This window comes from Hydra vulgaris, chromosome 11, assembly GCF_038396675.1.
Source record: "Hydra vulgaris chromosome 11, alternate assembly HydraT2T_AEP".
NCBI classification, from domain to species: domain Eukaryota; kingdom Metazoa; phylum Cnidaria; class Hydrozoa; order Anthoathecata; family Hydridae; genus Hydra; species Hydra vulgaris.
In genome coordinates this window covers 644,620-659,556 of record NC_088930.1, presented here as the reverse complement: position 1 = coordinate 659,556, position 14,937 = coordinate 644,620, and the positions used below count along the sequence as shown (strand labels likewise).

The 14,937-nt window shown below is 28.0% G+C and overlaps 1 protein-coding gene across 1 annotated transcript in view; it reads left to right on the top strand.

Annotated features, from left to right (window-relative positions):
- The window catches only part of LOC136087324 (uncharacterized), a 184,821-nt gene that overhangs the window by 62,055 nt on the left and 107,829 nt on the right, over positions 1-14,937 (top strand). The window contains exon 5 of the mRNA XM_065809750.1: positions 10,280-10,479. Coding sequence (XP_065665822.1) covers positions 10,280-10,479 — 200 coding nt within the window. The remainder of the gene's footprint in view (positions 1-10,279; positions 10,480-14,937) is intronic.

The window sequence follows — 14,937 nt, the reverse complement described above, 5'->3', positions numbered from 1 at the left end:
ATCATTTGTATCCCTTGTTCATTTTGAATGCTGTGGCACTAAATGTGTAGAGGTTAAATGTCCTTGAACTCATAGAGGGTAAACAATTCCAGAATTTGCCACTATCAAAGGCGCATGTTTAATATTTGAAAAAATACAATTTTATTTGATCCTCAACATTCTTATTATAGTCAAGTGCAGTGTCAAATGGCTTCAACCGGTTTTTCATATTGTGGTTTTGTTGTCGGAACTTCAAAAGACTTATATAGTTATCGTGTTCATTTTTCAATTGATTTTTGGAAAAATTGTGTTAGAAAAGTTGAATATTTTTACAAAACTAAGACAATAACATTTTAAAAAAATAAGGCAAGATAATAATCTTGCCTTATATGATAAACAAAGTGATCTCCAATACTGTAGAGTCTGTTTAATGAATAAAACTTTATTTAAAGTTTGTTTTAATGATAAAATTGACGATGAAATTGATTTTTTAATTTTATAACATTTAATATTACTATAGGTATAAATAAGGGCTGCAAACTAAAACTATTTTTTTAAATTACATTTTATTTATTTAGTTCGACATGAAATATTTTAATGTTTTAAAATGTCTTGAAATTTAAATATTATTATGATTCTTGTAATCAACTAAAGGAGGTGCTAAACTAGTAAAGCTGCAATTATAATAAAGATGTGGTCTAGCAAATCAATTATACTCAACGATAAATGTGTTTGCAGCAATCGAAAGTCATTTACGTGAGCAATTGCACGCTCTACGTGAATTCTCGCTCGGGCTATCAGGGCAGTTTTAGAAGTTAACTTACTCGTAAAATTTCCTTTGCTTATAAGAAATGATGGTATTACTAATTTAACTTTGCTTGGAACTAAAAGATCACTGATATTGAATCCTTTATCCACCATCAAAACATCTGCATTTAATGTGTCTAGGTAACCTAATGGTTTGACAATATATTGATCTGAAGATGAACCATTGTATGCTTGAGATAATTATATATTTATTCCGGAAAGTGCTATACCGATAGCTTTTTTCCTAATGTTTTGATTTTTGTAACTCGATTATGTTTGAGCTTGTGCTTTGGCAATGCTTGGTAGCTCACATTGACCTTCTGTGCAATCTAGTATTGAGACCGCATTATCTCCAAAAGGCTTAAAACATTCTGGGTAACAAGCTTTATTTTGTTGCCGAGTAACTGGCTGAATAAAAAATTTTAAATTCAAGTGCTAAAAAAGGAATCCAGGTACTTATGGTGCGAGAAACAATAGTTTGAAAGACCAAAACGATAAGAATAATCTTTACGACTACACCCCATTCGAATCTTCATTAAAGTCAAAAGCATTAGATCTTTACCATTCATTTTCTCAATAGACCAAACATTTTCACGGTGGTTGCTTCGTTGTTTAGTGTGTTGTTTGAAGAAGAGTCACGGTAGTTTGTGAGAAATAGAACATTATGTTCAAAGCGCTTGTATACCCAATCGTAGATTAAACCTGTTTGTATACCCCTCATACTTTTCAGTGATGTATCGTTTTTACTTATTTCAAAATAGAATAATCTTTGCAAACTTTTAATTTTATTTTTAAACCAATGATTTCTTCATTAAGATCTTTTAATGTTTTATTTGCCGAGTCTGGTTGGTTAAATAAATTAAGACAATCATCATCCTTTTTATGTAAAAGTAAACGAATATCTTCTTGAAACACCCTGCAACGAGCACTGCTTTTAACATAAGTAGTACTATAATTATGAAAATCATTAGTCTCTATAGTCGCTGTACATACTTCCTGTTCAACTATATCAAAATGAATAATGCTGACACAATGGAATGGTGTATTAAGTTTTTTTTAACTTTTTTTTGGTGGCTCTCTTATAGTCAGTGGTTTACGTTTAACTCTATCATTTGTTTTGTTGTATCCTAGCATGTATAAACTTGGTGCGTTGCATTCTGTATTGTAATAACCTGCAACAAAATGGTTAGAACAGACTTTAGTAGTTACTAGACGAGCAACAAAATTGGTTTTTTTGTCGTTTTCATCCACACCAGTTCTGTTTATGGATTTGGTCCATAAATTTGCATCTTGAAGATGATCTTTTTGTAAGAATGTCACCGCAGTATGCCAACATGACTTTTGATAACATGCCTAAGAAAATAATGAGCTTTGAAAAACACTTTTACGGCTTTCTGCTTAATAACACTGATCAACAAAAAAATAATTTTTGAATGCACCGTGAATCTACATAGCTTTTTCTAAACCAGTTTTTTGCGCTGATTTCAAATCTGCTTTTAGTTTTTTTACAGCACGTCTAGTTCTTGAGATATTTGAAATTTTAATTTTAGGACATTTTGTTTTATATCCCTATACATAACATTGATAAACTGTTCTATATCCCTATAATACTGATAAATTGTTCTATATCCCTATACAAACATTGATAAACATTCAATATTTCAAGCACCACTTTTGTTTCTATACAAATAAATCAAAGTCTCTGTGACTAGGTTTATTCGAAAACATTTATACACATTTAATAGTTTAAAGACTGTTGACTAAAGTATATAAATCACTTAAAATCTCTATGAATATGACTTCCTTTTGTAGACTTTTTCTGGTTAATCACGATAAAACATCCAACAGTTGTCCGCTAACATGCTTGAGTATCTTGGTGTTATTGTTCACCTTATTCATTACTCACAGCGCCCAAATTTTTAGGAAAAAATGCCAAATGTGAATGCAGAAAATGCATTTTCAATGACATACGACAGCCCACTTTTTGGAACGAATCGAGTAGATTTTGAATACAATTTTCACATTCACACAATTTGTGATTCCCCAAGAAGTTCTTACAAACCCATACAAACGCTTTCCACGATTCTTTTTTGTTGGAAGTAAGTGACTCTTCAAATCCATGGTCTTTCAAAACCTATCGAATTTGGGGTCCGACAAAAACGCCTTTTTTGCGTTTCGCTGCACTATTTTTGGGAAATATTTCAACCAAGTATTGAAAACCCGCTGATTCAGTTTTATCTAATGCTTTTACAGAGTTTTTCATCAAACCAAGTTTGATGTGAAGCGGTGGCAAAAATAATTTGTCTGGACCAACCAGCGAAATATTGTGATTGCTGCTTAGACCGGGTTCGTATTCAGTTCTCAACATCCAATCATGTTTTACGTAATGTTCGTTCACAGCACGACTATCCAATAAACAAAAAAAGCAGCAAAACTTGGTAAACCCTGTTTGCATACCCATTAACATACCAATCACTTTCAAATCACCAAAAATGTTCCACTGGTGAGTTTTGTAATCAGCAGCGTCTATTAATATTTTCATATTTTCGTAAGTTTCATTTAAGTGTACGGAATGAGCAATTGGAATACATGGCTTCTGATTGCCAATATGCAACAACACAGCCTTCAAACGCCCTTTGAATGAATCCCTAAAGAGGCGCCAATCACGAGGCAAATGCACTTGGGATAAATTTTCGATAAGACAATTGACATTATTGCAGTAGCACAAGGGTCCATCAATGGTGAAAAACCTAGAAAAATCGTTGTTGCGCTTTTGAAAGTGAGACTTTGACACTAACTGCTAACAAATTCTTTTCTTTCAGTCTTGACGCCAGAAGTGCAGCTTTTTCCTTGGAAAGACACAAGTCTTTAACAGTTTCTAACTAAATCATACAAATAGATAATGTATGTGTGTTTCTAAAAACACACATACATTATCTCAAGATTTAGACGTGCTGGAAAAAACCCAAACACAGATTTAAAATCAGCGTGAAAAACTGCATCTTGTAAACCTAAAATTAAACCTGGTGCAAATTCATTGTTGACCAGTGTAAATGTTAGTGATACGAAATCCTAATCATTTAACACAACAAAAATTGCTGCAAGTATATATCGTAGTATAATAGTAAGAAAACTTATAATTGTATATATTTCATCATGATTGACAAAGATTACAAATAATGAACATTGTCATTTAAAATAAACTTTATAAAATTTATAAAGTATTTATTCATGAAATTGATATATTGCTACAATGTTTTAAAAACAAAACACTTATACAACTTAAATTAACATTTATTCATAAGTTTCTTATTTTAACATGTGTTATTTTTCATTAAGCTGCATAATTTGTTTTCCTTATAATAAGCTTACTTTTCATCATCTTTTCTCCAATAGTTACGGAATCCAAAAACAGCACAATAATCTCCATTAATCTTTATTTGACTAAAAGCTAACATTTGAGTTTCGCATTTAAATTTTTATAACAAGTAACAAAAGTTCTTTTTATCTCAGCATTTGCTATAAAAGCACTGTTTTAAATTATACCTTTTGAAAATCCAGAATGCATGGCAAAAAAAAGCATGCAATTCCACTGAGAACAGATCTATTGAAACTGTTCAGTTTGTTTGTATTTGTTTGTATTTAGATGAGTTTGAGCGCGAGCCGGGAAAGATGACGGTCTAATTTCTGAGTTAAAGTTTAGTATATTTATTATTTTATGGAGTCGGAATTTATATTTATTAATCTACTATTAAATCAATTAAAAGTATAAACAATTTAATAAAATAAAATATTTAAAGATTTAATCTTTCAATTTATGTTATTTTTTTACATATTTACATATCTAACACTTTTTATAATTTGAACTTTATTTTTTATTTGTTTATGTATTTTTATTTATTCTTTGCTTCGTGATCACATAAACATTCTTCACAAGTATATTGTTTCCATATTATATTGGCTTGTTTGTATTTTTGTTAGTTGTCAACATCTACTTAATTTCTTATCTATTTACTGAATTTTGCATAACCTACCTGTACTGTGTTATATATACTGTTCTTATGCAAATCTATTTTACCTCATTGCTACTTCTTACTATAATCTCATCTTACTCATTATATCCTTGACCACTCTTAAGTTGTTTCATTAGCCTCAATCATAAAGCATTGTAATAATACTCTGCTTATCCAGTTATGAAAAATAAAACACTCTGCATCTTTTGTTTTAAAACTGCAACAGATTACCACAAAGCCATTTTTTGTGACTGCTGCAGTTTATGGGTTCATGCTAAGCGCAGCAAATAGATTTGCTCACTTATATTATTCTCACTGAAGACTCTTCAGAATGGCATTGTTTTAACTATATAGCTAATAATATGTCATTCGGTCTGCTTACTAATAATGATCTCTTAACAATATCATCAGGCAAAATTCCACAAACTGTATCAACAAATTTTCTTGTATCTCCAATTCATCCAAGAAACATACTTAAAGAAATAAATATAATCTCTGGTTCTGCTCTAAATTGTAAATTCTATGATGTTATTGACTTTAATAAAGCTATCAATCCTAAATCAGATCTATATCATCACCTTAACATTGCATCACTTCCCTATCGCATTGATGAACTGTGCAATCTTAACAGCACATTAAATATCATACCTATGGCAATAACGGCTACTGAATCCAACTTACACTTTAATGAAACCAAAATAACAGACATAACCATTAATGGATTCAATATTGAGCATTGCCCCACTGAGGCCAAAAAAGGTGTTGCTCTTTTATATTTGCAGCCTAATTTAAATTATGTGGTTCGTCATGGCTTAAAGATTTACTTACCAAAATTATTTGATTCTGTTCTTGTTGAAATCATTAAGCCCCACGAAACAAATGTCCTAGTTGGTTGTATATATTGCCATCCGTCAATAAATCAAAATGAATTCAATACGACATTTTTAACTCCACTTCTTGAAAAGTTGAGCAAAGAATAAAAATTGTTCTTTGCTTAATTTTTCAATCCTTCAATAATCCTACCTACCCGTATAACAGCTAAATCTCAAACACTCATTGATAATATCTTTATGAACTTCTACTTTTCTTAAACATCGTAACTTTACTATTTCTTGGATCACATGGCACAATTTGTCTGTGTTCCTGGCACATCCAGCCAATCAAATAAAGTTAAAATTTTAATACGATATTTAAAAAAATTTGACCCTAACAAATTTATTCTGGAAATTTCTAAAATCAATTGGGAGCTTAGGATTAAAAAAGATGACAATATTAATGAATCCATCAATCAACTTTTAAAATCATTTAATAGGCTTTTTGACAAATGTACCCCCTATAAAACTTTGACTAAAAATCAAATCAAACTTAATTCTAAACCTATCATCACAGACCATGCCACTGTTTCAAATATATTTAAAAACGACTTTGTTTCTATTTGTAAAAAACTTCGTGACTTTCTTAATTTTCCTTATGATAAATCTTTCTTTATTGATCCTGTGAGTGAAGATGAGGTATCTAGACTTATTAATAATGCTCTTAAAAGTGATAAAAGTTTTGTACCTAACAGCATACCTACATTTTTTTTAAACTTACCTCTCACATAATCTCCAAACCTCTTAACATTATGATAAATATTTCTTTTAAAAGTGGTAAATTCCCTGAAGTTTTTAAAGTAGCTTAAGTCATTCCAATTTATAAAAAAGGATCTTTACAAGACTTTTTCAACTACAGACCCATTTTCCTTCTTTCCAACCTAAGCAAACTTTTAGAGAAGACTATGCATAGCAAGCTATACAAGTTTCAAGAAAAATTTAAATGTTTGAACCAACATCAATATGGATTTCGAAGCAAACATTCCACGACCTTTGCAAATATTGAAATTACTGAGAAGATTAGAAAAGCTCTGGATAATAAGCACTTTGCGTGTAGGGTATTTATAGATTTCCAAAAAGCTTTTGATACTGTGGATCACTCCATCCTTCTGACAAAATTGAAATACTATGGAGTCAGAGGTATCCCACTAAAATGGTTTACTTTATATTTCCAAAACAGCACACAATTTATTTCCATCAATGGCACTAAACCTGACTTACAGAATTGCTTAAATAGCGTCCCACAAGTTCATTTCTTGGACCACGTCTTTTTCTTCTTTTTATTAATGACTTAAATATATATTTCAAATTTGCAACTGCTTACCATTTTGCTAATGATACTAATATGCTTCTGGTTGACAAATCACTTAAAAAAATCAACTAATATATTAATCATGATCTTGGAAATCTTGTTCAGTAGCTTCGTTTAAATAAATTTCCTCTCAATTCTAACAAAACAGAGCTGATCATCTTTAAATCCAATCTGGTACCAATTAATAAGCACTTAAATTTCAGGCGAAGCGGACAAAAAATTTATCCTTTAAACTCTATTAAATATCTTGGAACTAAAATTGACTCTAATCTTTCTTTTCAAAGCCATCTGAATGACTTAGTTAGATCTCAGGAATGCTAGCCAAAGTCCACTATTACGTAAATCTAGAAACTCTGCTAAATATATATCATGCTGTTTTTTGGGTCCTATCTAAGATATGTATGTCAAGTATGAGCACAATCTCATAAACAAATTATTATAAGGTCGTCCCATCTACAAAATAAAGCCTTGAAAATAATATATTTTCAGTATGATAACTTTAAATCTAATGTGCTATACTGCAAACTCTCACTATCCTCTTTGCTCCATCAGTAGATTAAACTTAGTTGTTCCAAAACACCACTCTGCTAAATATGGAAATAAATCCCTTAAATATCAACGTATTAGCTCATGGAACAAACTACCTGCTGATCAAAAAATTTTTCAATCTCTGAATTAAGCTTTTTCATTATTTGTTAAAAAAGTACAATTAAATATTTCTACATATTAGTATTAAAATTCTTTATTATACATATCAGTTCGTGATCCTTCAGTTTTTAATTTGATATTTCTAACATTTTGAAATTCTCAACTTATCCATCTACATCTAATTTCTCCGGTTTTCTATTTGCCATTTTTAAACTTTATCAAGTTTTTTATTCTAACAATATTATTATTAGTACCAATATTTTGACATTCTTTATTTACCTATCTAATTATTCGACTATTTTCTACTTCGTATTTCCTGAAACTTTGTTGTTGCTGTCATTATTTACTAAATTTTGTTGCTGCTGTTATTGCTGCTGTTATTTATTATATACTATTATTTCTCCTTTTATTATAATTTTTATTATTTTATTACTGTTACTATTATTATTATTATTATTATTATTATTGTTATCATTATTATTCTAATTATTATTATTATTAATGTTATTATTATTGTTATTATTACTATTATTGTTATTATTGTTGTTGTTGTTGTTATTATTGTTCTTATTACTATCATTATTATTATTTTAATTATTATTATTTATCAGTTATTTTTACTATTTTTATCACTGACTATAACACTATGTTCTATATTCAGGTATTTAGTTTATATTAGTACTTGTATTATTGTAAATTTCCTTGAAATGTTATAACTTATTTTGAAATATATTTGATTTGATTGATTTGATTTGATTGTAAACATCAGCTCCGTATTTAGCTGTAATGTATATCTTTAGTATTGACATCGTGTATAAAAGTATATGTTATAATAGTAAGAAAATATTAATTAATACGAATTCTCTTAATACAATTATTAATTTGTTATAGGAATTTTTGCTGGAATATGGTTTCAGCATCATCAGCTTTTCATTAGCAAAAAAAATTTTTTTTTGTAACATTAGAAACAGTTTAAAATTAACTGACGTCAGCAGTTAAATGGCTTTTTTCTTGCTTACATAAAAATGTAATATATATATATATATATATATATATATATATATATATATATATATATATATATATATATATATATATATATATATATATATATATCTATGTATATTTATGTATAAATAAATATACATATATATATATATGTATATTTATTTATATATATATATATTTTCTATTTCAAAATAAATAACTACGATTATGTAATTTGTTAACCATCTCAAATATTATTTGTCGTCCATAAATTATGTCTCGTAACTTTTGACATTTTTGAATCTCGTAACGCCATGTCGACCCTCCCCCTTATATTACGCAACAGTTTTGTGACCCCTTCCTAAACGAAATATTTATTCGATTTAAAGTGTAATAATGTCTAGTTTTCTTAGCTTCTTTCAGTTAATTATTTAATACAACTCAATTTGTTTGAAGGTATTTTTTGTAACCCTAAAGTTCCGCGTAAAATTGTTTAAATTAACAACGCCATTTACCTTAAACATGATCCTAATTTTAAATAGCTACTCTTCCAATATATATATGCAAAAAAAAAAAAAGGTTTCGTAAATATAATTTAATAAATGATAGCTATGTTAGCTTGGCCGAATAGATTCCGCATCAAGTTAATGAACGTTGGTGAACCGCTTCAAGTTAGTAAAAAAAGTTGGTTCGTCTCTCGGTGTGAAAATCATTTTTAAGTTTTTTTTATTGAGTGCACAAAGGTGTTTTTTTTGCTGATGCACACTTTTGTGCACCAATTAAATAAAATTCTGCTCTTGGGCCACATAAAGTCTCAACGCAAAATGTGCACTGCGCCTAGACTGATACACCCGTAGGCGCAACGTAATGGAAACATCGACTAGGTAAGGCTCATGCGCAGTTGATTGTACAATTTATATGTAGAATCATCAACTGAGTTTCTTGAGCAGGTAAGTTACATTTTTAGTTAAAAGAAAGTCTTCTTCAGATTTGAAAAAAAAAAAGTTTTTCGTCACAAAATCAAAGAATCTCCTTCCCCTCGTAACTAATCGTGACGTATTTTATGGACGACCCTAAATGTTGATTTAAAAGGTCTTTTCTTAATTAATTTGATGACTAAAATTTTTATTTCAGAGTTTTTAAAGTGAAAAAACAAATTATATTGGGAAACCTGCTAATGTCAGAGAATGCTATATATACGCTTAACAAGACAATTTTATGTTTTTCAACTTTTTTCAACGGAATACGTTATGTTTTAATGTATTCCGGGAAAAATATTTTAGTTTTTCCGCATACTTTTGTAATGACGACTGTTTAAAATATTTGTTTTATAAAATTGAGTTTAATTTTTAACTATTCTTTTAACTATTCTATAAAATGCATCTTAAATACATCTTAATTCAAATAAAAAAATATCTATAAATGAATCTAGTTTATGCATTTAATATGCATCTAAAAAATAATAAAAATATTATCTTTTATTATCATCAGACGTTTTTTTGCAGTCGTTTAAAATAGAAGTATCTACTATAGATACGTTATAATATACGTTTAAAATATAAGTATCTACTATAGATACAATTTAAAGTAATATAAAGTTGTAAAACCCGCCGTTTGCCTGCTGGGATTTTAATATGATTATTAACTCATTACGTTTATAGAAGCAGAAGAAAGTCAAGAATCTATGATAGAACGAGTAATCAATGAAGCTTTAGAAAAAACACGAATAGAAGATCTGAAAGCTCAAGCCGAAGGTTTGAAAAAGGCTATTCTCTCGATTCGCAATTCTATTAGCCAATTTCGTGATACTCAAAATATCTCTAAAAATGAAGCTTATGAAATGTACACTCAAGTTTTCAGGGTTAGTTTAAGTTTTATTCTTATATGTTTTTTGCGTATATTTAAATTTAAAATTTCTACTTACATTAATTTTTGGATTTTTTTTTTTTTAACATTACATTTTGCCGTTTAATAAATATAACAGTTTCCATAAATTTACAATTAAGTTAATGGCTGGAGCAAGAAGAAGGCATTGATTTGCCTTATCGCCAAGCACCGTGTTACAATTTATAACTTTTACAAAGTTGTTTCAAGAATATATAGTATAAAATAAAAATTAAATGAATGTTTACACAAAATATATAAAACAATAAAGTAAGATATCGTTTAATACATAATATTATAAATAGATTGAGTATAAGTAAGATTGAATATATGAAACTTTATATATATTTAAGTAAAATATATAAAAGGTAAAGTAAGATATCGTTTAATACATAATATCATAACTAGATTGGATAGAAGTAAAAGTTAATATATAATAACTTTATATAGATATATATACACACACAAAAATAAAAAGCGAGAAAATGTCATTTTTGATCATGGTTATTGTCAAAAAATTTTAACCCTTTTTAATGATTAAAAGGAATAACTACCTTGTTTTTCAGTTTTTAATTTATATGTGTGATCTATTTTTAAAAGAAAGAATTATAATAATATAAATCAAAAATCTGTGTTTAATAAAAACTGTTTTGAATCAGTTTTAAACTGATGTAGAGATTTTTTTTTTCCGGTAACAATGTTTGGGAATTTTTTCCACAGAAGTAGTCCACGATTCTGAATTGAATTAGAAATTTGTTTAGAATAAGATTTTGGTATAACAAAGTCGTTTGCGGAAAATCTTGTAGCATATTTTTGGTGTATTTCTTAAAAATAAGTTTTAAATATTTTGGGGGCCAGTCCATATTTTGTTTTATATATGAACTGAAGAACAAGATGGATGTTAAGTTTGAAAAAATTCAGGGCACCAATTATACGTAAAAGAGGTTCATAAGGAATCGCTCTACCATCTCCAAATATGATTCTAATAGCATGTTTTTGCTTGCTATAAAATTTTTTTAGTTTAGTGTGATTAGTACTTGCCCACATGATGTTGCCGTAAGTTAAGTAACTATGTTTAAAGGAAAAATCTTTTTAAAGACTTAAAATATAAAAGTGGCTTAACTCTATAGATCATGCCAATTTTTTTTGAGACTTTTTTTTTCTATAGAATTTATATAAACTTTCCAAGATAGATTTTCATCAACGTTCACACCTAAAAAATATACAGATATTTGCCATTTTATGTTAGTTTTATTCATCAAAAGATTGGGAAGAATAAGTGGTAATTCTTTTGTTTTGCTTGGTTTATGGAAAAGATAAAATTTTTGTTTTTTGAACATTCAAAGACAATTTGTTGCATATAAACCATTCATTTACTTTATTTAATTTTTCATTTACTACTGTAAAAAGTGTTTAAATACTTTTGTGAGAATAAAAAAGATTCGAGTCTTCTGCAAATAAAATAAAATTTACTAGCTTTGATGTTGAATACAAATCATTTATGTATAGTAAAAAAAGTAAAGATCCAAGTATAGAACCTTGTGGGGCTCCGCAATTTATATTTTTTTTAGTCGTTTTGAAATTTTCAAGTTGTACATATTATTTTCTGTTTGAATAGTAATTTTCAAACCAGAATAAGTTTGTCTCCTTTATTCCGTAATATTCCAGTTTTTTTATTATAATGGAATTACTCACCGTATCAAAAGCTTTCGACAGATCAATAAAAACTCCAACGTAAAACACGCATTTGTAAAAGCATTAGATAAGTAATTACCTACTCTACTATTGCGTGATTTGTTGAATGTTGTTTTTTGAAGCCAAATTGCTTTCTGTATAACATGTTGTTTTCAGTTAAATGATTATACAGCCTATTGTATACTACACGTTCAAGCAATTTCGAGAAACAAGAAAAAACAGATTTAAGCCTGTAATTAAAAGGTTCTGACTCATCTCCAGACTTAAATACTGGAGTTACTCTAGCAATTTTGAAATTATCCGGAACTTAAGTTGATTTAAGTGACTGATTAAAGATATGAAACAAAGATGGTTCAATTACATCATAGACTAATTTTAATATATTAACGCTAATATATTAACGGATTTAATATATTGACGGATTAAGATCCATATTAAGCAACAGATTAGGGTCAGGGCCCAGACTCTAACTCAGACATTAAAATATTTAGGATTAACTTTACCCTAATACTAATACTGGTTTGGCCTGGAACTTGAAATTCCCGCCTCTTTATTTTTTCGAGTAGGTTCAGATTTCTCTGATTTTTTTTTTTATTGTTTGTTTTTGTCGTAGCTTAAGGTAAATGTACCAATATTTTACCATATGTCAGTAGTTGATCATTTAAAAGTAAAATTGTTAAAATAAACCCTACTCTGGAAGAAGAATTTTAAAAACATCCGGAAAAAACTCTCCTCTCATTTACATTGCGCGTGAAAGCGGCTTTAATAAGATGGATAAAATATAATGTTAGTGTGCTCTTGTCTATTTTTTGAATTTTTTTCTACAATGTGCTAAAGAAACGTCACAAATAAAGTTAATTTTAATATGCAAGCATGTTTCATTTTAATATTAGATGATCGTATTTTAAATTAGGTATGCTTGATACTTATTAAAAGTTTTTTATTGTCTGTTTACTTTCCATTTCTAGTCAGTTGGGTGTGGTCATTTATTGGATCAGAAAATTTAAAAAATATAATATTTTACCAGAATGGTAAATTACTCAGTAATTCCTTTGTTTATCTTAATTCATTGCACTATGCATGCCACATCTTGATATAGCAAACTACACTTCTATTTTTATTCAAACATAATAGATTCGGTTCATCTAGTTGATGACTAGATAGTTTAATACTAAATACATATATATATATATATATATATACATATATATATATATATATATATATATATATATATATATATATATATATATTTATATATATATATATATATATATATATATATATATATATATATATATATCTGCGTGTGTGTGTGTGTGTATACAAGAATATATCGTGATTAAAAAGATAAAGAATTACTTTTTGAATGAGAAAACTTTTTTTATTTTTACAGATTATGTTTTACCTAAGTAAAAGATTCGTTTCAGTTAAAATTGAGATTGCTAAAGAAAGTAGTATCCAAAAGGAAAATCTTCTTCCGATTGTTTTATTGGTACTGCCCTTGTTACTATGCGTTATAAAGTGTTTTTGCTATTACTCTATCAGTTTAATGAGAGTCTTTCAACCATAATTTCTGTTATGCTAAACGTAGTTTTTCATAACTAGACGTAAGCGTAGATTTTCATAACTAGACGTTAAAGATTAAACTTTTTGCAAGAATATATTGTATTATACAAGGGGAAGGTTGCGTAAGTTGAGCTTGTTAACACTGTAATCTATTTTGCACCTAAATATTAAAAAGAGAGATATTGTTTTTAAAGATAATAACGGTTTATTCTTTCCTTATAAGGAATTTGAATAAACTAATGAGAAAAAAAAATCTGTCAAACCAAGAATTGCTATAATTCAAACAAATCCACTCGCCTCATCTCAAAGAACCGGTTTCCTAAGATGAGTTAATTTGAAAGCAACACAGGCCGTGTTTTACTTGACAAATATTATCATAAAATTTGAATAGCGAACAAATAGAAAATATAGAGGAAAATTCAAAGGATTAAACTGAACAAAATGAAAGATAAAATTTTAAAGATTTTATAATATTATAATAGGAACAGCCGTCGGCAGTGGTTAAGGCCTATGAAACTAGAGATCTGTGGTTCAAACCACAACTCTGGGTAAGTTTTGCGACATCGGTAAGGAAAGAGGCGTAAACCTCCTAGTTAAATGATTTGTCGCGGTGTCCTGTGATAAGATATATATATTGATAAGATATATATATATATATGCGATAAGATAAATATATATATATGTGATAAGATAAATATATATATATGTGATAAGATAAATATATATATATATATATATATATATATATATATATATATATATATATATATATATATATATATATATATATATATATATATGTATATATACTATTATTAATGAAACTAAATACTAGTATCAAGAAAATTAAGTAATAATATTAACAATCAAAAAAGAAAAAATTAACACAAGAAAATGATTATTAATAACTGGCCAACTCATTATTTTGAGTTATTTAGAGTTGTTTGACAAGCAGCTAAAACAAATGCCAATATAAAGGGTTTTTAAAACATTTTTTAGCACCATACCCTACAATCTAAGCACTTAAATCTACCATTATAGAACAAAATGGAAATGACGTTATAACTCATATGAGTTGAAACTGAAATTACGTAGAATTTCAGTCTACAACAGTTAACAAATTTAACAACAATTAAAACAATATACAAGGTTTGAGAATTAAAAATTAAAG